Consider the following 23,169-nt stretch of genomic DNA (forward strand, 5'->3'; position numbering starts at 1 on the left):
CTTTTCCAGATATCAGTGCTCAGCTGAACTGCAAACCCACAGGAAGTTAAAAATATTTGTATTTGAAGCAAAGGAAAATAAAAACACCTTTGTCTCAACAGAGACTTTATTCAGATTCTTACCCAAAGGGTTACAGTGCCAACAGAGAAGGGTAGGAGGAAGTGGTCTTAATTCTGTCTTTCACCAACACTATGTTATAATTACAGGTGAGGATTCCCTGTACAGTAAAGGAAGCCAATGTCTAAAAGTGATCTCCTTCTTTATGCTAGGTGATGACAGAGCAGTAAGCAAGTACCCATTTAGTTACCACTCCTCTAGAAGTGCTGAATGCAACCTACTTAAGGTCCTAGGGTCAGCTCTGGAATCTGTCTGCCATGCCCTCCTTCTGCAATAGGACATAGGAATGTTTAAATGGGGATATCCCTGGGGGATACAGTGCACATCTAACTCTGTGATTGACATGGCAATCAACACATGGTCTCCTAGGCAGTTAACACTAGCAGCCTGGGCCAAGGAAGATGTTGTCCATATGCCCCAGGATTTGTTATTGGTAGATTGGTTCCAGGCTAAAATAGCCATTTGCTGCAGTTTGTGCCTCAAACACAAGCAGCTTATCATCAAGGAATCAAAGTAATGGCATTTAGTCCATCTTAATTCTAAGATACAAGAGTTCAATAAAGTTCAATAGTGCTATGTAAAAGAATAGGCCCACAATCAGAAAGCCTGTACTTCCTCTGCACAGGTAAAGAGAATGGGGTCTTTACTGGATGTTGTGAGCTTGCGGTAATTGGGACTGGTGCTCAGGGTGGTAGGTGTCTCCGAGCTGCACAGCAGGATACTGTTGCTGCCCTTTCTATCACTAGTCCTGTTTTTCCTGCTTAAGCCAGGACAAACTGCAGGTTAGTGAGCAGCACTTTGATGCCACTCGTGACTGTTACAACAGAGGTGGCTGGGTTAAGTTTAAAAGTATTTGCATCACCCTTTTTATAGCGGTCACGAAAGACATATATGCTGCCGTTGCAGCTGGCAATTTTCCAAAGGGATGGTACTGAACTCCAGGCATCTGGGAGGCATAGCCGGGTGAAGCTATCCAGTAGGGGATTATAGCATAGCAGTGAATCCCCCTCAGCGACAATGAACACCACGTCCTTGTGCACAGCAGCGTGCATGCGCCCCGCAAAAGGCAGCACGTATGGCTTCACGTGGCATTTCTCTGTGTTGGTATCGTAGCACTGAATTAGACGAGAGGGCTTGGTGAAGAAGTCCAAGTCATTTTCCTCCCCGCCCAGCAGGTAAATGACACCATTAAGGTTTACACCTGCAGCGCCAGAGACTGCCACTTCCAACTGGCTGGTCTCTGTCCAGACGTTGTCTCGTACTCTGTAATATATGACAGCATTAGAGAGAGTGTCTTGTAGAGTTTTCCCCCCCAGTGAATATATTGCATCCTTGCTTGGCACAGAGACGAGGGTGTGTTGGAGCCGGTCACGGGGCAGAGGGGCACACCATTCCCAGTCTATAGTCGCATTGTTGCATTTCCACATGCGTCGTGGAATGGAGCCACCAACAACATACAGGTCACTACCGTGCTTGCAGGCTGCGGTGATCTGGTGACACAAGCTGTTCTGGCCACTCACACTGATGGAGTCATCGTCAGCACAGTGTAGAGAGACAGCGAGTGAATGTGTACGTGATGACTCCTTTCCAATCAGGTAGATGTGAACATTTTCTCCAATCACCTGAGAGAAAGGAGAATTAGATCTGTTTACACAAACATCACTGGATTTTTCAGCTTAGGATGCATCTGTGGGTCTGAGGTATAAAACCTTTCCAAGTCCTGCCACCTTACAGCATTCAGGACTCAGAGCCTCAAGGCCTTTTCAAGATACCAGTCATATCTGACAGCAAAATAGCCACAGATGTCATTGGAAACCAAGTGTTTATGATTTAGGTAAGGGCCAGTTACATCTCTGATGGAGTACAGTTATTTTAAGGGGAATGCCAAATGTAGATTTCTGAATGGTCTCTTTGGTAACTGAGCATCGAGTGAAAGAAGGTATTTGTGGCATTGCTCTAATCACCAATGATATCAGCATCAGGTTAAATTAAAAAAAGCTGTCAGTGGGGTTGCTATTTATGACAATGAAAGTATTCTCTCACAAGCACCATGAATTTCAACGCATTTATGTTTTGCAACTTTAAAGACACACCTGTGAGCAGAACACCCTGCCCTGGTAAGTGTGAAACCAGCAAGTGCTACACCAGCCCGAGAACAGAAGGTCTTTTCATACCTTCAGACTTGATCGCAGAGTCTCTGAAAAGCCGGCTCGCTCCTCCTTGTTGAAGTTGATCCAGGTTTCTATGGCAACTGTTGGATTCTGAGAACATGGAACGCCATCTGCAGTTCGGGGATAGAAAGGCATTTATGATATCTAGACAAAGGTGTGTGTATTCAGAAACATCCTTTTCCTGTGACGGCCTTCCCCCACTCCCACCACAAACCCTACTTTCTAGAGAGGAAAAATTGATACAGAGATTTATAGGTTTTGGCAGGCGTGATCAGCACTGGCAGCCAGACAACTACATGAAATTAGTCTGGGTAAGTATCAGAAGACAGAGCTGCCAGACCTTGCGCACTTTGGATGACTTTCAACAAAGTAACCTATGTCCAAGAGAAAAAGGGCAGGAAGGAGAACTTACATGCTGTGTGTTGAGAACAAGTATTTTCTTATTTAATCATTTAGACAAAAAGATTCTCTTATTCAGAATCTCAGCACATGCCTTTCTTTCTGGATGGTCCTAGAAATCTGTCTAGCAAAAGTCACCTGCAGAATGTGTCTGAGCCCTGTCAGACAGCTGACCTTCATGACTGAACATCTGGTGTTGCTGCTATCCTCTTAACATTTGGAAATCCCCATTGAGCTACTATAGCTTTTCTTAGCCATGTGACAGTAGGAAACACTCAACAGACTGCACCTGATTTCAATCTGTCTCCAGACATAACTGGAAGTTTTGGTTAAGCCACACACTATTGCATCATCATCATTGTCAGTACATTACCAGAAGATTTTAAGTATTTCCTTCCAGTTTGAAAGCCAGCAATTATGCCTGTATTCACTGAGAAGTTTTCCCTATGAAGGCTCTCTGATTTTGTAGTTTGCTCTCATGACAAACCCCGAATTCAATGATGCTGGAGGCACCAGACAAATTCCAACTCTTTTCTCTGTATTGGAAGGGAAGAGAAAAAGCGTGGCAGAAAAGCAGGTATTTTAACTCTCTTTATTTGTAAAAGGGATTTCCATAAGCCAACCATCACATTGAAATTGGTCCAAGAGTGCAACAAAAGCTAAACTTAATAAGTTACTACTTTATTAAATAAATTTTAATCCTACTAAAGCTCCTAATAGCTTCCTCTATTTAATTTTTCATTAACTAAACAGAGATGCAGGAAATGCAAAAGCAAAGGATTTCCCCTACCAGCAGTAGGAGCATATTTCAAATTTTATGAGCTACGTTACAGTATAAATATTGAGTAATGTGATTCTATGTATGGAAATAGACAATGCATAGAAAAAAAATTTTACTGAACAATTATTTTAATTTAAGACCACAAACACTGAAGTCCATAGTCCTAAAACTATGATTACTATGTGGAATCCCTAAGAACTTAAAGGTGATAGACCTCTAGAGTTTTATTTCATGATTTTAGAGGGATTTTTTAATAAACTCCCGACTTACTTTAAAAATTTTAGCTAGATAGTTATCAAAATTACTCCAATTTTATCATATTTTTGAGCTATCAGTACATATACTCAATGTTTTTTTATTGAAAATTTCTTTAGATGTAATAGAGATAATATAATGCAATATCTGTAAAGACTCTCAGATGCATAGCATCAACTCCAAAGGCTATTTTAAGCCTTATGGACAGATTTGCCAGTATTCCAAAGACACCAGTCATGGTAGGTTTATTGCTGTAACAACACGTAAAACCCGTGACGCACAGAGTACAGTTATTTACTCATTCGCAGAGAATAATTAAAGCAAGGAAGGGGCATATTTGAATGTAGGAGCTGCTTCTACATTCCTGCTTCCTCTAGCAATGATACATAAATGCACAAAAATCGAGTTGTGACTGTATCCTGGAGGCGTAACCAAGTACTGGCTGTACCTACTAGGGCAGCAGATGACCTTCAATGATTGGTGCAAGCCGGAGTAAGTTATTTTTGTGTGGACACATCCTTCATAACATTGAGTCATTGCATCCATTACTGTGGAACTCCATTACCTTTACAAGAAGGGTGGTTACTGTATTATCTAAGATGCTACAATGCCTCTATTTCAGTCAGCTGAGTGCCTAGCCTAAATAATCCTAACAATTATATACGACTGTAAATAACACCAACAGTCTAAAAATATGGGTTGTTCACAAGCCTTCTTACAAATGTTGAGTTATTGCATTACTATGTTAAATGATTACGAACTAAAATGGAAAAAAAGGCTTTCATAAGGTGTTTATTTTTGGTAAGGCTTCTTTGTTTTAATGCAAACAAAAACCCAACACATTTTTGGAATTTATGTTTAAAAAACCTGTAATACTTCTAACCTGTTGACTCAGGAACTGCTGGCAACTACCAGCATCCTCTATGACCCTTTTCTACAGCTTAGATGTTTCATGTCCAGTAACAATAGCTTTGTTTCTTTTCTGAATAAGTTATCCAGAACGTTTTGCTTTGCTTTGCTTAGTGAAGTCTCTGAGTAGACTGTGATTATGAAAGCTTGGATCTTGCCATTTATTTCATTCAATCCCTGACAGACTCTCTGAAAGTCTCTTTCTACATCCACATCCTGACTAGTTTCAAGAACTCCTTACCTGTAAGGATGTCTGTCAGCAGGCGGACAGGCAGGTGTAGGAATTCCTCTGTGTCTTGCAACTGAGACAAATGTGACTTTGCACAGTGTTTTGCAGCTGTGTAGAGCTCCACATCACTGTGTTGGTCTGCCAACCACATGACCTGCAGACAGTTTCTAACCTGCACTGTACGGGCCAGAAAACGGGAGCACTCTTCAAAAAGGGCAGTCAGCTGGTACATGTCTGCCACTTCATAGGTTTCCTGCAACTCCTCTGCCCTCAGCTTTACAGTTCCATGGTAAATGTAGTCCACAAGAAGCTGAAAGACACTCTCGCTAACGTCCTGCAGCTCAATCACCCGGTTGTGGGCCTCCTTTAGGTTGGAAGTGAACATAGAACGGAAAAAGCAACTCTGAGCTGAGAGGACCAAACGGTGCAGCTGGAATTCTTTGCCTTCCACTGATATTGTAACATCAGCAAAGAGCTCATCCTCCAAGCACAATTTCATAATACCCTGGGCCACACGGCCTGAGTGGGAGCGATCAGTGAAGGTGTAGTTCACAAAGTAGTTTTCTTCTGCAGAGGAGCCTCCAGTCTCTTCTGACGAGTCCATGGTGCTGCACAGATCAGACCTCCAGCAATCTGTAAAATCACAATAATTATATGGCTTTCTCTCTTCACTAAGAAGATTATGCAGTACTTCAGGGTACAGGGAAAAATCAAACATATTGGTAAGAGTCCAGCATATTTTAGACTGAATATAAATAGCACACCAAGAAACTTCTGCTTGAGCTTCAGAGTCTCAAACAACAAATGAGAAGTTGGCATAATTAAAATTATAATATATACCAAACTTCCAGTACAGTGAGCATCACATCCCTGCAGAGCTGGGAGATGCGCATATCTTTTCACCACTCATTTCACTGACACAAAGAAACGCATCGATAGTTATTCAAGTGGAAAGTCCAGCAACCGCCCTAGGAAACTTGTAAAGCCAAAAAAAAGTGGCAACGACATAGCTGGACTAGATGTAAAAAGAATTACAGTATTGTACTAACAAAGAGCACAGACAGCAGCTCGTATCATTAGGATAATTACCATCCAAACCCAATATGATGAATCTGCACAGTGTTATCAAGTAAGGCGAGTTTGTTTTTACCAAAAAGACGTGTGAGAAGTCTGTCAGACATAACCACCAGTCCTTCAAGCTAACCAAATGAGACAACTAATGGTCATACTCTGCTTGTTAATGTGCCAGGCACCTTTAGCATGCAAAACAACATGTTGGATGTTGTTAGTCACTGTTTCCCAAGCAGAAAGGGGAAAAAAATTTAAAGAAACCACCTCTTAGTAGGTACTACAGATGTTTGTGGAGTTCAAGGTAGTTGTGGGTCAAAAAAGGTTCTGGAAATGAGGACTGCTATAGGAAGGAGCTCTTTTTTAACATGGCTCTTGACAGCATTAAGAACAAATAGTTGCCTACCTGTATTCACTTTAAACTTATTTTTACAACTGAACTATTAGCCATGGTGGCTGATACCACAAATTTCTTCAGTCAATACTGAACATGATTTTCAGTTCAATGTTTCCCAAACATATGATTTTTCTCCAGGAGATTCATAGTTACTCTTCCATTATTTATTTTGTCAAACACGCATTTTCTTACAATAGCTCTGTTTGATACAGGAGGGCTCCTAAGTTCTTTGCTCAAATTCAGTTCACAGAAAGAAATGTCTACATCCTTAATTGCCTGGACAAGTCTGTCCCATCTCTAGTGATGGCCTATCTTAATTATACCCTTATCACGATTTTACAGTAGTTCTGGTCTGTCTGAAAAATATCTATACATTAGTCTGTAAGAGACTGAGGAACTTCAATTAGCACGGTACACATCAGTACTATTTTTTCCAGCTTTACCAAGTATGAGCCTATCCTGCAAATTAGCTCCTACTTCAGTTAAAGCTCTTTATCCTTACAGTCAAAGTGCTCAGAAGATAAGTCCAGAATGCTGAAGAGATCATGAAGAGTACCAGGATACATAGGGATGAACTACCCTTGACACAACAGAACCAGCTTCCCACACTGCCCTCCAAAATTCCCAGAGGACTGGTGCCAAGTCACAAAAGAAATGCCAACAGCAACTAAAGACTGCTGCAAATCTCACATCCTTCTCTGCAACACAAAGCTCCCCTTTGCATCCATGGTGCCTTTGATATAAAAGAAAAAGGTGTGGAGGACAGTTAAGTGTCCCATAAAGCCAAATCTTACACTCCATGTATTCCGTGGGCCAGGCTACTGGTGACAGTGGTGTAGCCAACACCTGGCACCCCTCCTTCACAGAATCACAGAATCCACTAAGCTGGAGATCTTCAAGTCAAACGTATGACCGAACACCACCCTGTCAACTAGAGCATGGCACCAAGTGCCACGTCTAGTCTTTCCTTAAACACCTCCAGGGATGGTGACTCCACCAGCTTCCTCGACAGTCCCTTCCAATCTCCCTGTGAAGAAATTCTTCTTAATGTCCAACCTGAACCTCCCCTGGAGCAGTTGAAACCTATGTCCTCTAGACCTGTCACTAATTACTCAGGAGAAGAGGCCGACTCCTACCTGGCTTACAGCCTCCTTTCAGGTAGCTGTAGAGGCTTATAAGGTCACCCCTAAGCCTCCTTATCTCCAGGATAAACAACCCCAGCTCCCTCAGCCGCTCCTCACAGGAGTTGTGCTCTAGCTTCCTTTCTTCCTTGCTCCTGACAGGATCACGGATGCCGTGGCAGCGCCCGGGATCGGGGAACTCAAAACCACAACTGACAACGATCCCACGGTGCGGGGCGGGGAGAAGGAAGGAAGGAAGAAACGCTAATCCTCGGAGAGGCGCAGAGCCCCCTCAGGCCCGTGCTGTCGCCGTGCAAAGCGTCCCCTCGCCCCGCAGCGCTGGCTCAGCCCCGGGAGCTGCTCCCGCCGCCCCCCGCCCCGCTCGCTGCCCCGTCCCCGGGCCGGCGGTGGCACTGCTCCCGCCCCGGCCCCGCGGCTCAGCACCCACCTGCGGCGCCTCCCTTCATGCCGCCGCCCCGGGGTGCCCCAGCGGCTGCTCCCGCCCCTCACCCTGCGCCAGGCGCTGCCGGGCACTCGCCGCTCCCGCCCACCGACCCGGCGCCGTCCCCGGGAAGCTCTTGGTGCGCTTCCGCCCCCGGGGGCAGCGCGGCGGCGCTTTCCGCTTCCGCCCGGTGCCCTTGCCGCTCCGTGTCCCGGCGGGATGTTGGCGGCGGCGGCCAGGGGCCTGGCGCGGGCCGCGCTGCGAGGTGAGGCCGCCCGGGGCTCGGGGGCTGTCCCGGGGGGCGGTGGCCGGGCCGGGCCGGGCAGTTGGCGGCGGTCGGTGAGACGTGTCCGTTTCTCTCCGCAGCTGGCGCGGCACCGGCGGCGGCGCGGGCCCGGCTGGCGGGGAGCTCTGCCGGGGAGACTCGCCGTGAGTGCGGGGCCGGTTTGCGGGCGGGGGGCGGCGGGGAGCCCGGGGCGTGCGGCTGTGCCCCTGCCAGCCGCCGGCTCCGCGGGAGGGCACTGAGCTGCCCCAAGGACGTTCCTGGGCGATAGAACCGCTTTAGTGTAGGGGAGATCCCTTCTAGACCCAGATTGAATGGCATGTGTAGTATCTAAGTTCAGATTGTTCTGTCGTTTCTACCTTCCTCTTTTTCATCCTGTTACTTTCTTCTGTGTCATCTTTTTGGACTTGCCTGCTATGTTTAGAGCCCACAAAAAAATTCTATCTAGTACTGACACAAATGTCGTTTCATTATCAAAGTGTATAGTCCATGTTCTTTGTAGCACACTATAACAACATTGTTATAGTCCAGTATCTGACAGACAGCTAGATTGGTTAAAGGAATTTTTAAGTTAGGGATGGGAGTTGCTACTCTTCTTTCTGTAACTTTCTATATTCCTTGTCATAATCTTGAAGACTTTGTTTTTCTCTTTAGCTACTGTCAGACCAAAAAATGAAGTAGAACAGAAGCAGCTATGTGCTTTTGGGGAGTATGTGGCTGAGATTCTGCCAAAGTATATCCAGCAAGTACAGGTAGGTGCTGTTCAGAAATTGTTCTTGTGGTGGGACAGGACCCAGTGAACCCACCACTTGCTTGTTAGATGTTTTCAGAAGTTGTTCTGGGGAAGAAAAATTGTCAGAATTGCATGAAAATTACTGCTATTATTAAACACCTTGTTCTGATGCAATTTCTTGTCTGCTATACCACTTTGAGTGTTCTGCTGGAATCAGCATAATGTTCAATCCTGTTAGTGTTTGTACTCATGCCCTTCCCACCCACCATTCTGTTTTTGTCAGGTGACCTGTTTCAATGAGCTGGAACTTTTGATCCATCCAGATGGAATCATTCCAGTTCTGACCTTCCTTCGCGATCACACGAATGCCCAGTTCAAATCCTTGGCTGACTTGACTGCTGTTGATGTCCCATCTCGGCAGTATCGCTTTGAGGTAAGAACTTCTCATAGGTGCAGAACTTAGAGGGTTTCACAAGTGCTGATGGCTGTGGGTGCTGCTTGCAGCTCTGATCACTTTTTTTGTTTTCTGACAATGAAAAGAAAATCCACTCTGAAATGCTGGGTTTTGTTTAATCTCTTGATCATGAAAGCAGTAACAGAACTGGTACTGCATGGGTTCTTACTCTGGCTTTCCTTTCCTTACTCTTCTAAAAGTCTCTTTTTATTTCTTTTAATTTTTTCCTTTGATTTCTTTTAGCTTTACCAAATGTCTTTAGACTTCTTTCTGGCCATTTGTGAATTGATGTTCGTCCTTCTTCCCTGTGGGACCATCAATTGCTGTTGACATAAATGTTTTTCTTTAAATCCCATCAGTCTTCTTAACAATTTTCCTCTTAAAAGAAAAAAAACCCACAAAGCAGAAAACCCTGTTTAGTTGTTTTAAAAACATTTCTTTAAAGTTAAGGCCAAATAGGAGATGAGGCAGATTTTCAGAATGCTCTCAGAAGATTTTGGGTGCTAAACTTTCACTGGCTTTCAGTGGATACTGGAAATTTGGTTCCTAAAGATGCTTTTGAACATATAGCTTTTCAGCTGCAGAAAAACCTCAGCTGCAAATGGAAAAAGAGAAGATACAGCTTTTGTGAAACAACATACTCAGCATATTGTCTTCTCACCTACTACGAGAAAGCTTTGTCCACAGTATTGTTGCAAAGATGTTATTGCAGCTTCACTTCCACTTCGATCTGTAAAATTCAGTGTATTTCTTCTTCACCTTCTGCCACTGATAGTAATTGCAATAGTAATTGATAGCCATTATCTTTGAGACGGACTATTATCAAGTGTTTCCATCCCTTCAATATTCTCTCTTTCAAGATTTAGTATTCCTCTTTACTTCAGCTCTTCTTCATCAGTCATGTTTTCTAAATCTCACATCATTTTTGTTACACTCCTAAGGACCAAAGTGATAAACTATTGGAACTTCAGTTGTTATAGTGTCTTTTAGTGGTCAGCTCTAAGGTGCTGGATGTGATTCTGCTCATAAAGAATATTTGAAACAGTCGTTGTGTGGCTTTCCTTAGCCAGTGCTGTACTGCAGAGAGATCCATAAATGCTGTACAAGACCAATGCTGCTTTTTATTCTGATTCAGATTGTGTACAATCTCCTGTCCCTGCGGTTCAACAGTCGGATCCGTGTAAAGACGTACACAGATGAGCTGACACCTGTTGACTCAGCAGTGTCTGTGCACAAGGCAGCAAACTGGTATGAGAGAGAGGTGAGTGCTGGTGTGCTTGGGAACAGAGTCTTTGTGGAGAGAGGCTGTATTTTCCCGATTAAACTGATTTCCCAGGGCCCTCAGGAAGAAAGAAGTGTTTCCTCAGCTGCCTTTTCAGAGTAGGAGATTAAAGGATATTTGATTTGCTTTTGAATTAATTCCTGCATCACTTTCACTGGTGCTGTACAAAGCCAGGCTCATAACTGAAATTTTATGGACATAATACATGCAACTTTTTGGCTTTTTTTATTTCAAATATCATTCAATTTACTTGGCTCCATTTCATTTAGGTTTGGGACATGTATGGTGTTTTCTTTGCCAACCACCCTGATCTAAGGCGAATCCTCACAGACTATGGGTTTGAGGGCCATCCCTTCCGGAAGGACTTCCCACTCTCTGGTTACGTGGAGGTAGGATATACAGTCATGTCTAAAGTTATCAAGTTCTCAATTACTCTTATCAAGTTATAGTACAAAGATGTGACTGCTTTGCAGTCAGTTGGCTGAAAGGCACTAAGGATGTTTTGCTTGTGTGTATTCCAGAGGAGTTGTAGAGATCTCCTGCATGGAAATTTGAAGTATCACACAAAATATTATCCATAATAAGGCTGCCTAAGGCCAAAGACATTGAGCAAATGTTATGCACCATGTAATATACCAAAGGTACTTGTCACAGGCAGAGGAAGTGCCTGAAATTCGTTTAGCATGTTTTGTAGAAGATTAAAGTTTCCACTGCAAAACTGAACATTTCTAGAGGGGTAAAGGACTGAATTATTCTTAATTCATTTAGAACTTTACTTTGTTGAGTTGTTGTAGGCCCAGCTTATAAAACTAGTTAAACTGACTCTTGCGATTATCATTTGCCTCTGTATGTCAAACCGTGGGGGAAATGAATGTTTGGTGTCTGCCTAGTTTCAAATGGGAGCCCCTGGTGGTCTAGTGGTAAGGGCGCGGCGCTGTCACTGCCGAGGCCCGGGTTCGATTCCCGGTCAGGGCCACTCCCGGGCAGATGGAGCTCGTTAACCCTTAAAAAAGGCAATCCATCTACATCCTAAGGACCTCGCTGCCACCGTCCAAGCTCACTTGGCCCCAGCAGATGAACCTTAGGATTAAAGGGTGGGCTCAGTTCTGCGCACACTGTGACTCACCTAAAAAATCCTATGCGTAGGCTGGAAGGTGTAAAGACCTTCCCCGGACCGTCACTCGCGAAGACTGGCCATTATTATTATTAGTTTCAAATGATCGCCTTTCAGAAACAGACAATATTTTGTGCAGTTTTAAGACTGAGCTGAGTCTCGGGAGGAAACAGTGAGGTTCTTTAAGCAACAGAATTACAGAAGTGAGGACCAGGCAGCATCTTCTGAGCTGGGGTTTGGAAATCTGGACTGGCACAGTGAGGATAAAACAAGCCAGTCAGAAGAGTGTGGTACTCACCTGCATTTCATCCTGTTTGTCATCTTTTCCCTATGTTCTGAGTGTTATGCTAAAAATTAGAACAACTAAAACCAAATGAATGCCATGTTATAAAGATTCATGAGTGTAGTCACAGCTATGCTAGGCCCAGTCACCTTATTTCAGTGACTCAGGAGAAATTCCTTTGTCATATGACAAACTGTGTTATTCCATGTGAACTTTCTGTGGACTGTTAGGCTGGGCCTTCCTAATTCTGTGTGGTTAGTCATGACACCTGAGGTGCATGGCAGCAAAGAGGAGTGTTTTCCTGGAGAGTCTGGAGATCTTGGTAGCATGTGGAGGGCTCTTGTTTAGTAATGGGGAGAACTGAAGCTGTTGCAGAGGTCTGTGGGCTATCCATGGCATAAGGAGTAGGATTGTCTGCACTGGAGGGTGGTCTGGGTCATGACCGTGTATGGCTCATAACAGAGATGCTGTTGGGACCGGGTGAAAATGACTGGTTGTGTCCTTTGCACTGTTCTAGGTGCGGTATGATGATGAAGTGAAACGGGTAGTGGCAGAGCCTGTGGAGCTGTCTCAGGAATTTCGCAAGTTTGATCTGAATAGTCCGTGGGAGGCATTTCCTGCTTATCGTGCAGCTCCAGAACCCCTGAAAATAGAAGCAGGAGCCAAGAAAGAAGATGCAAAATAGCAGCAGAATGGAGCGGATGCCCGGCACCATCCTTTCTGTTCTAACATAGTATTTATAATAATAAAAATTGATATGAGATACTTGCCTGGTGTGATCTCATGAATAATGTGTTCAAGCTACATGAAAAGCACAAGACAAGGGAATGCTCACTTACAATCCTGATAATCCAACGAGTAGATGTTTATCTGGTACTTTGAGTTGTAAAACACTCAATTTTTCTTTTTTGGTTTGCAAATTGAATAGAGTGCAGGCATTCCTTGTGGCGAAGGTGTTCTGTATACACTACTTCTGGAAGCAGTCCTTGCAGGCATAAGTCATAACCTGAGCACTCACTAGGAAACTGTACTGAAGCAGCTGTGGAGCTTGAGCAGTGGGACAGCAGTATCTTAGCTCTCCAGGATGGGTGTTGGGAAAATGGTAATAATACGGCAAACAAGCAAAGCTTTTATAAATGGTTCTAATACAGTTCTTATTAGGACAACAGAAATACACCTGGATCCAGACCAAAACAATTATGGAAATTTCTGTGTTGTTTCCATGGAAATTAGGTCAGTCTCTTTTCTCTGGACAGGAGTTGCACATAACCTCTGATGTGACACTCCCTCAGGGTGGCTTTTTCTTCACAAGCAGTCTTTACTTTCTCCAGCCTCTTCAGATTGTGCTTTTTTTCTGCAACCAGAAATACCTTCCTCCCTTCTCTTGTAGACAAGAGTCTGTCTTTTTGTCACTATTACAGTTATTTTGAGCTTTATGCTGGTGGTCCAGTGGTAAAGGCGCCGCGCTATCACCGCGGAGACCCGGGTTCGATTCCCGGTCAGGGCCACTCCCGGGCAGGTGGAGCTCGTTAGCCCTTAAAGGCAACCCACCTACGTCCTAAGGACCTCGCTGCCACCGTCCAAGCTCGCTTGGCCCCGGCAGATGAACCTTAGGATTAAAGGGTGGGCTCAGTTCCGCGCACACTGTGTCTCACCTAAAAAATCCAATGCGCAGGCTGGAAGGTGTAAAGACCTTCCCTGGATCTTCGCTCGCGAAGACTGGCCATTATTATTATTTTATGATATAATAGCATTAACACTTTCTTTGCTCTTATGGAAAATCACAGTTTTCTCCAAAATAGCTGGAAGTGCACTGTAGTTCCAATCCACCCAGCACCTATTTGAATGGGATTACATGACAGTCATCAATTCAGAGTGTCCCTTGTCCTTGGTCTGGAAAATGCATCATGCAGTTCTGCATCAGAAAGCTGACTGGCTTCATTAAGGTCTGAAAACTATTGTATAAGAGATTTCATAAAATAATTCACAGGCTGTTTGTAGAGATTCCCTGAATCACTACTTAAGCTTTTAAACTGTAAAAGTACTAAATAAAATAGGGGTTTGAAGGAGGTTAGAGTATGGGAATGGAGGAAAGGATAGGACAATAGTAAATTCAATTAAGAAAAAAGCCAACTACTCACTGTGACTAGAATGTGATCTGTTTTCAAGAGTGAAGAGCTGAACTGTATGCTAGGAATTGAGTTTCATAATTGTTTCCACCCCAGCCTTGTAAACATGGGTTGCTTATTTCCCCACTCTCCCTTTTCTTTTTTTTTAAATTTTATTTCAGGCTGCTGTGGCCAGCAGTGTTTGAGATGTGACTCAACAGTGTTCTCTAGTTAAAATTAATAGCATTTACCACTCACCTTAAAAGCTGTAGCTCTAGATGGGAATGGAACACAAAATAGCAGAAGTGTGGGGTTTCATACAATTCTTCACTTTGGGTCTGCCATCAATTGAGCTGATTAAATAGGAAATGCACTTACAATTCTTTCTACAAGATGTTCCACAGCTGGTTCTATTTTCTGTTGCAGCAGCTCTCGTAGCATGCTAATGCCTATTGCATAAGACAGAAAAGTTCCTGGCACCACTTCTATTACCATGAAAATTCTTTATGAAGCGCATTTCCTCCCTTGGTTCTTTTTCATCCCCAAGTTGCTCGAGATGCCATGTCAAGACTCGTGGTCTATGTATTATTAAAAAATACGTATTTCCCAGTACAATAAGCCAGAAGACTGATGGTAGCAGGAAATCTGCCATTTAAACATAATGTTTGTGCAGAGGGAGAATTTGATTGATGGAACATCAAGAAGTGTTAGACACAATGCCCTGTTAAGTTAGACAACATGCAAGCTTTGCTCAAGAATGTATGTACTGGGAAAGCAGCCGGCCCTGTGGGCACAGGCATTGCTTCCAGAAGGTCTTTAATATGTGGAATAGTTGCTAATGGAGCTAAATCTCTTCTCTTTAGCTTAGCCTGGAAGATGATGATGACAATTTACTCACCTAGACACATTATCCCAGGGCACAAGAGGTTACACAGCCTCACAAAGTACTGCCAGTGTTGGCATTCTATCTCCTTTCCACTATTCCTGAGCTCCAGGGGCCATTTTTGCCTATGGAGTCTACTCACTCTGGCTTCCTTGTGGCTGGTGGACATTTGCCTCATGCTGGGTAAGGTGTTCTCATCTTGGTCAAGCACAAACCTGTCTTCCAAATCCTCTGTCCCTGTATTGCCAGCCTCCAGAGGGCTTGTTTGCCTGGTTGGATTCCTCAAGTGTAGGAGGATGTTGGATGAGATTAAAGTCAGATGTAGCAGACTTGCAGACACACTATTTAGAAAAGAGATTTTCTGGTACTAGAGGGACAAAATAGACTTTAGGTGATGACTCACAGTCACCATGTTGAGCTTCCCCAGCTGAGTAGGTTTTGCTGGTGTTTTCCAGAACTCTGGCATTTCTCCCTAGAACCAGGCGAGCAGACTCTCCTCCCTGAGGATGTGGTACAGACAGTGCCAGGGTGTCCACCCACATCAGGGCCACACACAGTTGGTATAGGCCTTATAATTGATTTCCAGTCAAAATCCAGATGAAGATTTCAACAGAGCTTATGGGACTACTGAAGGACACATTACGCTGCATCCCCTGACATTTTCTCCAAGTCGTGCAAGTCTGAGGGAGTCTGTTGGTGCAGTAGCTGCAGTGGTATGGGGCCTTCCCTGTCACTGTTACATCGCTCATTATTTCTTCAAGCAGTGGATACCTCTCATAAACTGAAAGAAAAAGACAAGGAAAGCATCTGCATAAGGACTGGCAGCACCATACCTGGAAAATACTGTTGTAACAGAGGTCCTGTCTGGTTATGGTCAACACTTCGCTCCTAATTTCCTCAAGGTTTTCTTCCTTCTTCCCCTTCAGTGACTCAAACTTCACCTTCCCTGGGAGCCATGTATGTCCTTCTTCCTTCCCCTCTTTCCTCAAACTTCTTCTCCTAATCCTTCCCCCCTGAGCACCTGCCAGACAGACCCAGGCGACTATGATCTTCCCAAGTTCTTGATGGGATGATTGAAGCAAATGATTTCTCCAATTCTGTAAGCAGAATTTCCTCTTTGTGAATATGCTGTCTATCTCCCTGTAGTCCCATTTCAAAGAAACTTCCCTGCCAAAGAGGCTCTTCTGATGCTGTATTAATCACACTCTGTGCCTCAACCAGCATCCAACCAGCTCCTGCAGTTTTTAATCTCTCTTATCTTGTTCCCATTTCCCATCTTCCTGCTTTCAGGTGGTGAAAAAGATTAAACCAGTCAAGGTGCCCCGCATAAGACAGGCTCATTATTATGTTTTGAAACTGCTCTGGCAACAGACGGTATGACCAGGGGAGTGCAGAGGGGCAGGGCTGTGCACACTCAGCTGTGAATATCTGGCAAGGACAAAATCCTTCAGGAGGAGCAGGTGCACTGCCAAACATTGCAGTCATATATGCAGGGACTCTAGGCAGCTGTCAGAAGCTCAGGCTTGTTTCTCTGCAAGTACTGCTGTTGTACAGACAGTTTACCACTCTGCATTTGCCTTTCTGTGTGGGATAGTGAGGTAATTCTACAAAAATCCCACACTGATGCTTATGCCTCACCTGCCACTGCGTCAGTCACCTTGAGCACGGACTCTGAGTCTCCTCTCTTCTCGATCCCACCAACAGGGATATTCTCCTCTAGGCACTTCAGCTGCAAGCTGTCCCTAGGAAATTCTCCTGTTGACAAAATCATGTACAGCCCTTGCAGATGTTGGCCAAAATCCTGGGCTCCTCCTTTTGTCATGTGCTGCATGCTAAAGGAAGCTATTTCATGGCCTGTGAGACTCAGGGGTATTTGCACAGTGAATTCTAGGCAAAGTCATGTGCATACTGTGGACTGTAAGGGACTCTGGCACAAAGCAGAAGGCACATCAATCTCACTGCACAGATGGGCCACCAGCGCCTGCCTTATGAGCTTGTGATTCACTTTTTAATAAAAGATACCACATCCCAGAAGAAAAAGGATGCAACTAAAGCATAAGCAGCAGAAAATAATGAAAAACAAAAGCAGCACCACCTGATTGGAAGATAGCTAAGGCTATGACAGAAACACAAGTTTTATTTTGAATCCAAACTAAGGGTAAGAGTGGCTCTGGATATTGTGGGCCACTTCTCCCATGACCAGTGCATGACTTCCATTATGTGCTGCTTCTCTTAGCTGGTGTGAGCCCATATGTTGCCAGGCACAGATACAGATCCTGAACGCTTCAGAAGATGTGGTCCTTTGCACACTGACAACTTACTAACTGGGACATCATCCCAACCCTCAGTAACTCTCTGGTGACAGAAGTCACTACAAACTGTAACTTGTTCTGTAACTTGCTGAGAAAGGGATGCATGTCAGCTCTATCTCATCTCTTTTCTATGCAGACTTCTTTCTCCCTTTAACCTGAGGGAGATGGTATTATTACTTATTTATACATGTATTACATACTTGTATAACCCTGGCATCCTATACTGTGCCATACAGATTGACTGGGGATTGGGCACTAATGAAAGTGTAAAGATGTGTAGAAAAGAGGTATCTGCTGCAAAGGGAATCAGATGAAGTTTTGTCTATGTAATCGACAATATTTAAGGCAGATTGTGCTCATTGTAACCCAGAAATCCAGTCACAGAAGAGGACAATGAGATACTAAAGCCTCAGGGACTTCAATACCTGTTTGCTGGATCAGTTTACTGAGTTTTCCCTCCAGGAGGTTTGATACAGAACTGAACCAGTGATATTTCTACTGCCTGCATGTGTATTTTGGCTGCTACTACCCTTCCACGAGTCTGCAGTCTGATGACCTTATTTGTTTGTGAGATTTCAGGATTGCTTCAGATTTTCAAACCTGGGAAAAAGGAAAACTGACAATGAAGCCAAGGAGCTGAGCAGAAGTGACACAGATGTGACAGAGGCACTATGCAGATATGGAAGGGATTAGGAGGTCTTCCCTTCTTCAGAGGCAAACATATGTAGTATAATTTCTTGAAACTAATAGCTTCCTATAAGGCATTGCAGAGGGAAGTCACTCTCGGAAAAGAAGTTTAAACAATTCTGCCAAAAACAACAAAGTTTTCCAAGTTTCCAAAATATGATGGAAAATATCCTTCGGGGTCAGCAAGCTGAACTGCAAGCTCTTCCCAGGACTGCAACCAGAAACACAGAAAGATGGATCCATTCCAAGAGAGGCTGCTGAGGCCAGGAGCAGCAAGGGAAGACGTCACAGCAAACTCTCTGGCCCCACAGCACTGTCTGTGGAGCGGGTGGCAGCTGCTCCCGGGCAGAGCTGCTATGGCCCAGGCACAGTTCAGTGCCTGGCTGGTCCTGTGTGTGTTTGCTGGATCCCAGAAGCTGACAGGTAGGAAACGCATCTGCTGGCGACGCGGCTTCTTGGCTTGGCAAACATCTGTGCAATGCCATTTGTGTGGTGTTTTGCCTGCTTCCCCAAATATGGTTAGAGACTTCAAGTAGTTGTACTGGCATGGGAGAGAGCTGGAGTTCAGCTGGGGGGTTTGCTGGGAGAGGCACTGGTAACCTACTTGCAGGCTGAAGACCTGTTGATATTTTTGCTGGAAAGGGAAGGGTTTTCCTGGGTCTCCACTGAAGAAAAGACTGCTCCTGCAATTATGTTTGTGGATTTTCCATATGCTTTTTGGAGAAAAAAACCCAAACCTGCTTAGTGATAAAATAAGTAAGGAACTATTTTCCATTCCCCAGAGGATATTTAGATTATTATTATTTCAATATATTATTTGTTATGCTTTTTTTAATTTTTGTCTACTGAAAAATCTACCACTGTGTATATTTATGAGGCAGCTACTAATAACAGCAGTTTGGCACCTATTCAACAAATGCACTAACTTTGCAGTCAGTCAGTAGAGGGATCTGTGAACCTCGAGGTTCAGTTAGTAGAGAAAAGACCAACAACAAAATTTTCAGATTATATAATATTTTTACCTTAGCTAAAAATCTTGCTGGCACATCTACGGAGGAGTAGAAAAGACAAGCTATGTCCCTGCTCACATTCCAAAGCCACAGCTGGCTTGGATCATGGAGCCCTCAGCAGTGCAGAGAAACAAACCTCTGCAGCCTGTGGGGTGGCAATCCACTTCTTCAGGGAGCTCGTGCAACTCCCTGAAAAGCTTTAATTAGGAATGGGAAGTTGGAAGTGGTGTTTGGTAGCAGTCATCACGCACAAAGAATACTGAATAATTTGTCTACTTTTTATGTGCACCTGTTGACCTTAACTTTGGAGTATTCAGTATAAATTCTCACTCTTTTCTTTTTATATAAAAAAGTCTTCATCCATATAAAAATGAAAAAAACAAAACAAAACAATCCAAAACCAAACCTGAATGTGTCAGAGAGCTTATTATTTTATAAAAGTTTTTCTCATTCTATATTTCTTGACCTGAAGGATGAGTCTGTAAGAAGCAGAAGAGGGTCTTGGCTACATGATGAAACTGATCAACATAGGGAAGGGCGGGGATGCAGCTTCTCTCTCATAGTCCTGGACCAAGACTGCTTGTACCTCCTTTTTCACAAAGAAAGGAATAATAAAGACAAAATAAATGCAGAAAGTTAAAGCACTATAAGTATTATTAGATTATAACTAAACAATTATTAGGGTTAATGTGACTTTCTTATTCAAAAAACACCATTCCTCTAGCCTCATACACATTTTTTCCAGTTGACGTGGTGTCATGTGGCCCAGCAAGTAATTAGCTGGACATGAAATGAGCCATAATAGATCTGACAAGGTTTCTTTTACCCTCACACTCTGCCCCTGCCAGCAGCAGAAGTTTAGGGATGAAGTACAAAACCAGGATAAGCATCAGGTTATGTTTTCATCAGCAGGTTCAGGAGCCTCCCAGCTCCTCCCTTCCACTGGGCAGCATTACTTTCTCTAGCAAAACCCACCAAGCAACCAAAACCCATCAGTTCAAAACCCACCTGTACTCAGGTGAGAGGCTTCCTTGCTACCTGTCAAACCAAGTGCCTTTGTTGCTGTATGCCTTAGCCCTGTTTGATTAAAGGCCATGATATCCAAAATATTCCCTTGCCTCACTTAACCACTTCTGCTTCTCTTAAAAAGCTTGTTTTGCTTATCAAAATCCCATGGACAGCATCTGTCATATTTGGCAAGCTATGAGTGGTAGCTCAGAAATACTGAAAACATAAACAGGAAGGTCTTAAACTACCAAACTCTTCTGATGTCTTCCAGATGAACATCCTTACAGTGGCACCAACATACCTCACCGCAGCCCAGAGGACGCCAACATCATGCTAGAGGTCTCCTGAGCACTGGGGGCCCGTGGGCCGAGGCACTGTTAGTGGCCATGCTCCCACCTATCTGCATGTAAAAATTCACCCGTTTTGTTTGTTCTCATCCCTGACGGAATTCAGGAGGCCCTGGAAAATGCCTTGGCGATGCCTACTTGGGTTTGTGCTCCCTCCCATTGTGGGGTGCAGGTGAAGGGGGCTCTGCCCCGCTCCGTGGCACCTCACACCCCCGGGGTGGGACAAGGGACCATCCCCGCTGGGTTGGGCGACTCCCTCCCAAAGGGCCAAGCACCGCGCCCAAGGCGGCCACACCGCGGAGCTGCTGCAGGCGGAACTGCCTGGGGAGAGAGAGGCTGGGCGGGAGGCAGGAGCTGGACATGTCCCACGGGGACCTGTGGGGCCGGTCAGAAAAGGGGTGTGGGGCTGGCAGAGAAGCACAGGGAGTGGGACTGGGCGGGCCGCGGGCAGCGAGTCAGGGAGAGGCCGCCTCCCGACCAGCCCGAGATTTGGCAGCTCTGCAGATGGCTTTACAGCTCCTTTGTAGCTGATGGAGGGTTTGTGCTGAGCTTCCCGTGCGCATGCTGCTCCTCTCTTCCAGATGCTCTGGGGAAGGCTGGATATTCAGGCCAACGGGACGATCCGGCTGCGGGATGAAGAGCTGGCCTCCCTGCGCCCGGCACGCCGGTTCCTGCGGATTTTAGAGGATGAGGTTCCCAAAACACCGACAGAGATTGAGCAGCATCTGAGATATTATTCGCTGACTGACACCCCCTTGCCTCTAACAGAGTTTGACCGTCTCCTTTTTACCAGTGTATACTCTGCCTATCAGGTTCGTTCCACGCAGAGTCTGGATAAAAATCTCTGGATTCGTTTTTTCTCTCAGCTGGTTGACGAAGTCTTTCGTGACCTGTGCAAGGGGCTCTGCCCTGCAAATACCACCCTCCTCCTGGCTTCCTGGCCTTGGAAGGAGAAGCCTTCCCATTTAGCGTCCCTGAAACACTTCTATCATTCTAACCTGGCCAGGATCAAGAGAGACACTTAATGAGGGAAATTACCATAGGAGAGGACACACCTGACTTCAGCTGCATCCTAGGTTATTTTCAATGCTTTCTACATTGTGCAGGACTTTGTACAAATATACCACATCTTTTTGTCCTGCTTTCTGCACTGTGCTGGCAACCCTGTAAGACTATTTGCAACCTTTTACTTTTAAATGAGAAAAGACAAAACTATAAAGTGCATTTTACCCTATCCTGATTTTTTGACGAGTGGGGTGTGCTGAGGGCAGCAGTGCTATTTAGATGTCTTATCTATCTTGATCACTGATGCTTACAGGGGAGAGGGCTTGGAATTATTTTTCCAGGATGTTATGCTGGTGTCCTAGCTGACTGCATTTCACATCATTCAGTTCAGCCTCCTTATATTCTCCCTGTGGTTTCAGCCAAATACAGGATCTTTTCTCCTCTCCAGTAAGCAGCTAAGCAGATTTTGCTGTGTTTCATGATATAGCTCACATATTTAATTTCATTTTTCTGCTCATGTGGTATCACATTTTGTATGCCAATAGTAATTTCCGATCTCATGTATTAATTTTTCTTTAAAAAGCAACCTGAAAATGTATGTATTCCATGAAGCTTTCTAGCATTTGCATGTCATATTTACACACCTACACAGCTTTGTTTCAGTTATCAGTGTGGAATATACTTCCTGAAATCTCATTTAAATTCTGAAGGGTTGTGACCTAGATATTTCTTCAGCAGATTTTGCCTCTCTTCTATAAATTTTTTTTTGTACAACTATAGCACTTTACAAGCAAAACATAATAAATATTTAATCTCTATCCTCAAAATCAGAAATATAATTATTTTTTAGAAAAAGAGAATTAACATTTGTCTTAAACATTGCAGTTTGGAATTAAATAAATGTAATTATCTCCTCAGGAGGGTTTTGATTTTATTTTTTGTTGTTTCTACTAAGTTTCCCGCTGCCACTAGAGATACATTAATTTTGAACATTTATTGCATGTGTTTAGATGATGGAATCCCTAATTCCCTTTCTGTAATTTTTCCATGCTCAACAAAAGAGGCATGTGTGACATTCAAAGTGGGAACTGTTAGCTTTTGACCTAGTTAATCTTCTTCCAAGCAATTGCAACCCAACAGATGGAGAAGAGAAACAGTAAGGCAGGAACAAGAAGCCTGGAAGCAAGATGTCACAGATAATGGTTTTAGAGGTCAGGTTAGGGCTATAATAGGAGGAGACAGATTTACACAGTTAATAAAGCAGGCTCATTGTTGCTGATTTTCTGTTTTGTATGTTTATTTGTTTAATTTTGATTTATGCTTTGGGATTGGACTTGTTTGCTTTTCACTCCAAAAGATGTAGGAATTAAGATTAGAATTTTATTTGAAGTAAAACTTCTTGTCCCATCTAATATTCTACTATTCTTATGCTGTTTTTTTACATACCTTCAATATCTACCTGCCATCCTTTTGCCAAACATGCCCCCAGTCTTTAATGTCTAGGATATGTACGGAATGACAGAGGCAGTGAGTGACTGCAGTTAAGTACAGTTTGAGCAGAAAATATAAAAAGCTGAGCCAACGTGGCACTAGTGCATGAAAATACTATCTTGCTGGAGAATATACAGTCTGAGCCATATGAATGTATGGATAAAGGCTGAGTGGGTTGGCTTATGACTCAGATGCAAATACACTGCTTTGAACTCAGGATTTTGTCAGTAGTAGTTTAAGAGCATTGCTATCTGTTGAGCAGATTATAAATTCAACTCAA

General features: G+C 44.0%; 3 protein-coding genes across 3 annotated transcripts; 2 read left to right on the forward strand and 1 right to left on the reverse strand.

The window, feature by feature from the left end:
• Positions 1 to 88: 88 nt before the first annotated feature.
• Positions 89 to 8,007, reverse strand: KBTBD4 (kelch repeat and BTB domain containing 4). The gene is made up of 4 exons (XM_050335867.1): positions 7,896 to 8,007; positions 4,874 to 5,494; positions 2,292 to 2,398; positions 89 to 1,739 (listed from the first exon to the last, which is right to left on the reverse strand). Exons 1-4 carry the CDS (start codon positions 7,912 to 7,914, stop codon positions 879 to 881), a joined length of 1,608 nt encoding a protein of 535 aa, XP_050191824.1. The 5' UTR covers positions 7,915 to 8,007; the 3' UTR covers positions 89 to 878.
• A 51-nt stretch (positions 8,008 to 8,058) lies between these two features.
• NDUFS3 (NADH:ubiquinone oxidoreductase core subunit S3) lies at positions 8,059 to 12,803 on the forward strand. Its single transcript, XM_050335868.1, has 7 exons — positions 8,059 to 8,154; positions 8,256 to 8,318; positions 8,827 to 8,924; positions 9,189 to 9,338; positions 10,495 to 10,620; positions 10,911 to 11,030; positions 12,556 to 12,803. The coding sequence occupies exons 1-7, from the start codon at positions 8,109 to 8,111 to the stop codon at positions 12,721 to 12,723; spliced, it is 771 nt and encodes a 256-aa protein (XP_050191825.1). The 5' UTR covers positions 8,059 to 8,108; the 3' UTR covers positions 12,724 to 12,803.
• Positions 12,804 to 18,331: 5,528 nt separating this feature from the next.
• FAM180B (family with sequence similarity 180 member B) lies at positions 18,332 to 22,677 on the forward strand. Its single transcript, XM_050335926.1, has 3 exons — positions 18,332 to 18,451; positions 20,318 to 20,385; positions 20,975 to 22,677. Exons 1-3 carry the CDS (start codon positions 18,385 to 18,387, stop codon positions 21,416 to 21,418), a joined length of 579 nt encoding a protein of 192 aa, XP_050191883.1. The 5' UTR covers positions 18,332 to 18,384; the 3' UTR covers positions 21,419 to 22,677.
• Positions 22,678 to 23,169: the final 492 nt, after the last annotated feature.

Source organism: Myiozetetes cayanensis, unplaced genomic scaffold (genome assembly GCF_022539395.1).
Source record: "Myiozetetes cayanensis isolate MyiCay16 unplaced genomic scaffold, myiCay2020 scf6-25, whole genome shotgun sequence".
Classification (NCBI taxonomy): domain Eukaryota; kingdom Metazoa; phylum Chordata; class Aves; order Passeriformes; family Tyrannidae; genus Myiozetetes; species Myiozetetes cayanensis.

Coding starts and splice junctions, on each gene's coding strand:
- KBTBD4 (XM_050335867.1), bottom strand. Junction 2,399..4,873: donor GCTGACAGACATCCTTACAG/GTAAGGAGTTCT, acceptor CCCGAACTGCAG/ATGGCGTTCCATGTTCTCAG. Junction 1,740..2,291: donor CTCTGCGATCAAGTCTGAAG/GTATGAAAAGAC, acceptor CCTTTCTCTCAG/GTGATTGGAGAAAATGTTCA.
- FAM180B (XM_050335926.1), top strand. CDS start 18,385: ATGGCCCAGGCACAGTTCAGTGCCTGGCTGGTCCTGTGTGTGTTTGCT. Junction 18,452..20,317: donor TGGATCCCAGAAGCTGACAG/GTAGGAAACGCA, acceptor GATGTCTTCCAG/ATGAACATCCTTACAGTGGC. Junction 20,386..20,974: donor ACGCCAACATCATGCTAGAG/GTCTCCTGAGCA, acceptor CCTCTCTTCCAG/ATGCTCTGGGGAAGGCTGGA.
- NDUFS3 (XM_050335868.1), top strand. CDS start 8,109: ATGTTGGCGGCGGCGGCCAGGGGCCTGGCGCGGGCCGCGCTGCGAG. Junction 8,319..8,826: donor CTCTGCCGGGGAGACTCGCC/GTGAGTGCGGGG, acceptor TTTTCTCTTTAG/CTACTGTCAGACCAAAAAAT. Junction 10,621..10,910: donor CAAACTGGTATGAGAGAGAG/GTGAGTGCTGGT, acceptor CATTTCATTTAG/GTTTGGGACATGTATGGTGT.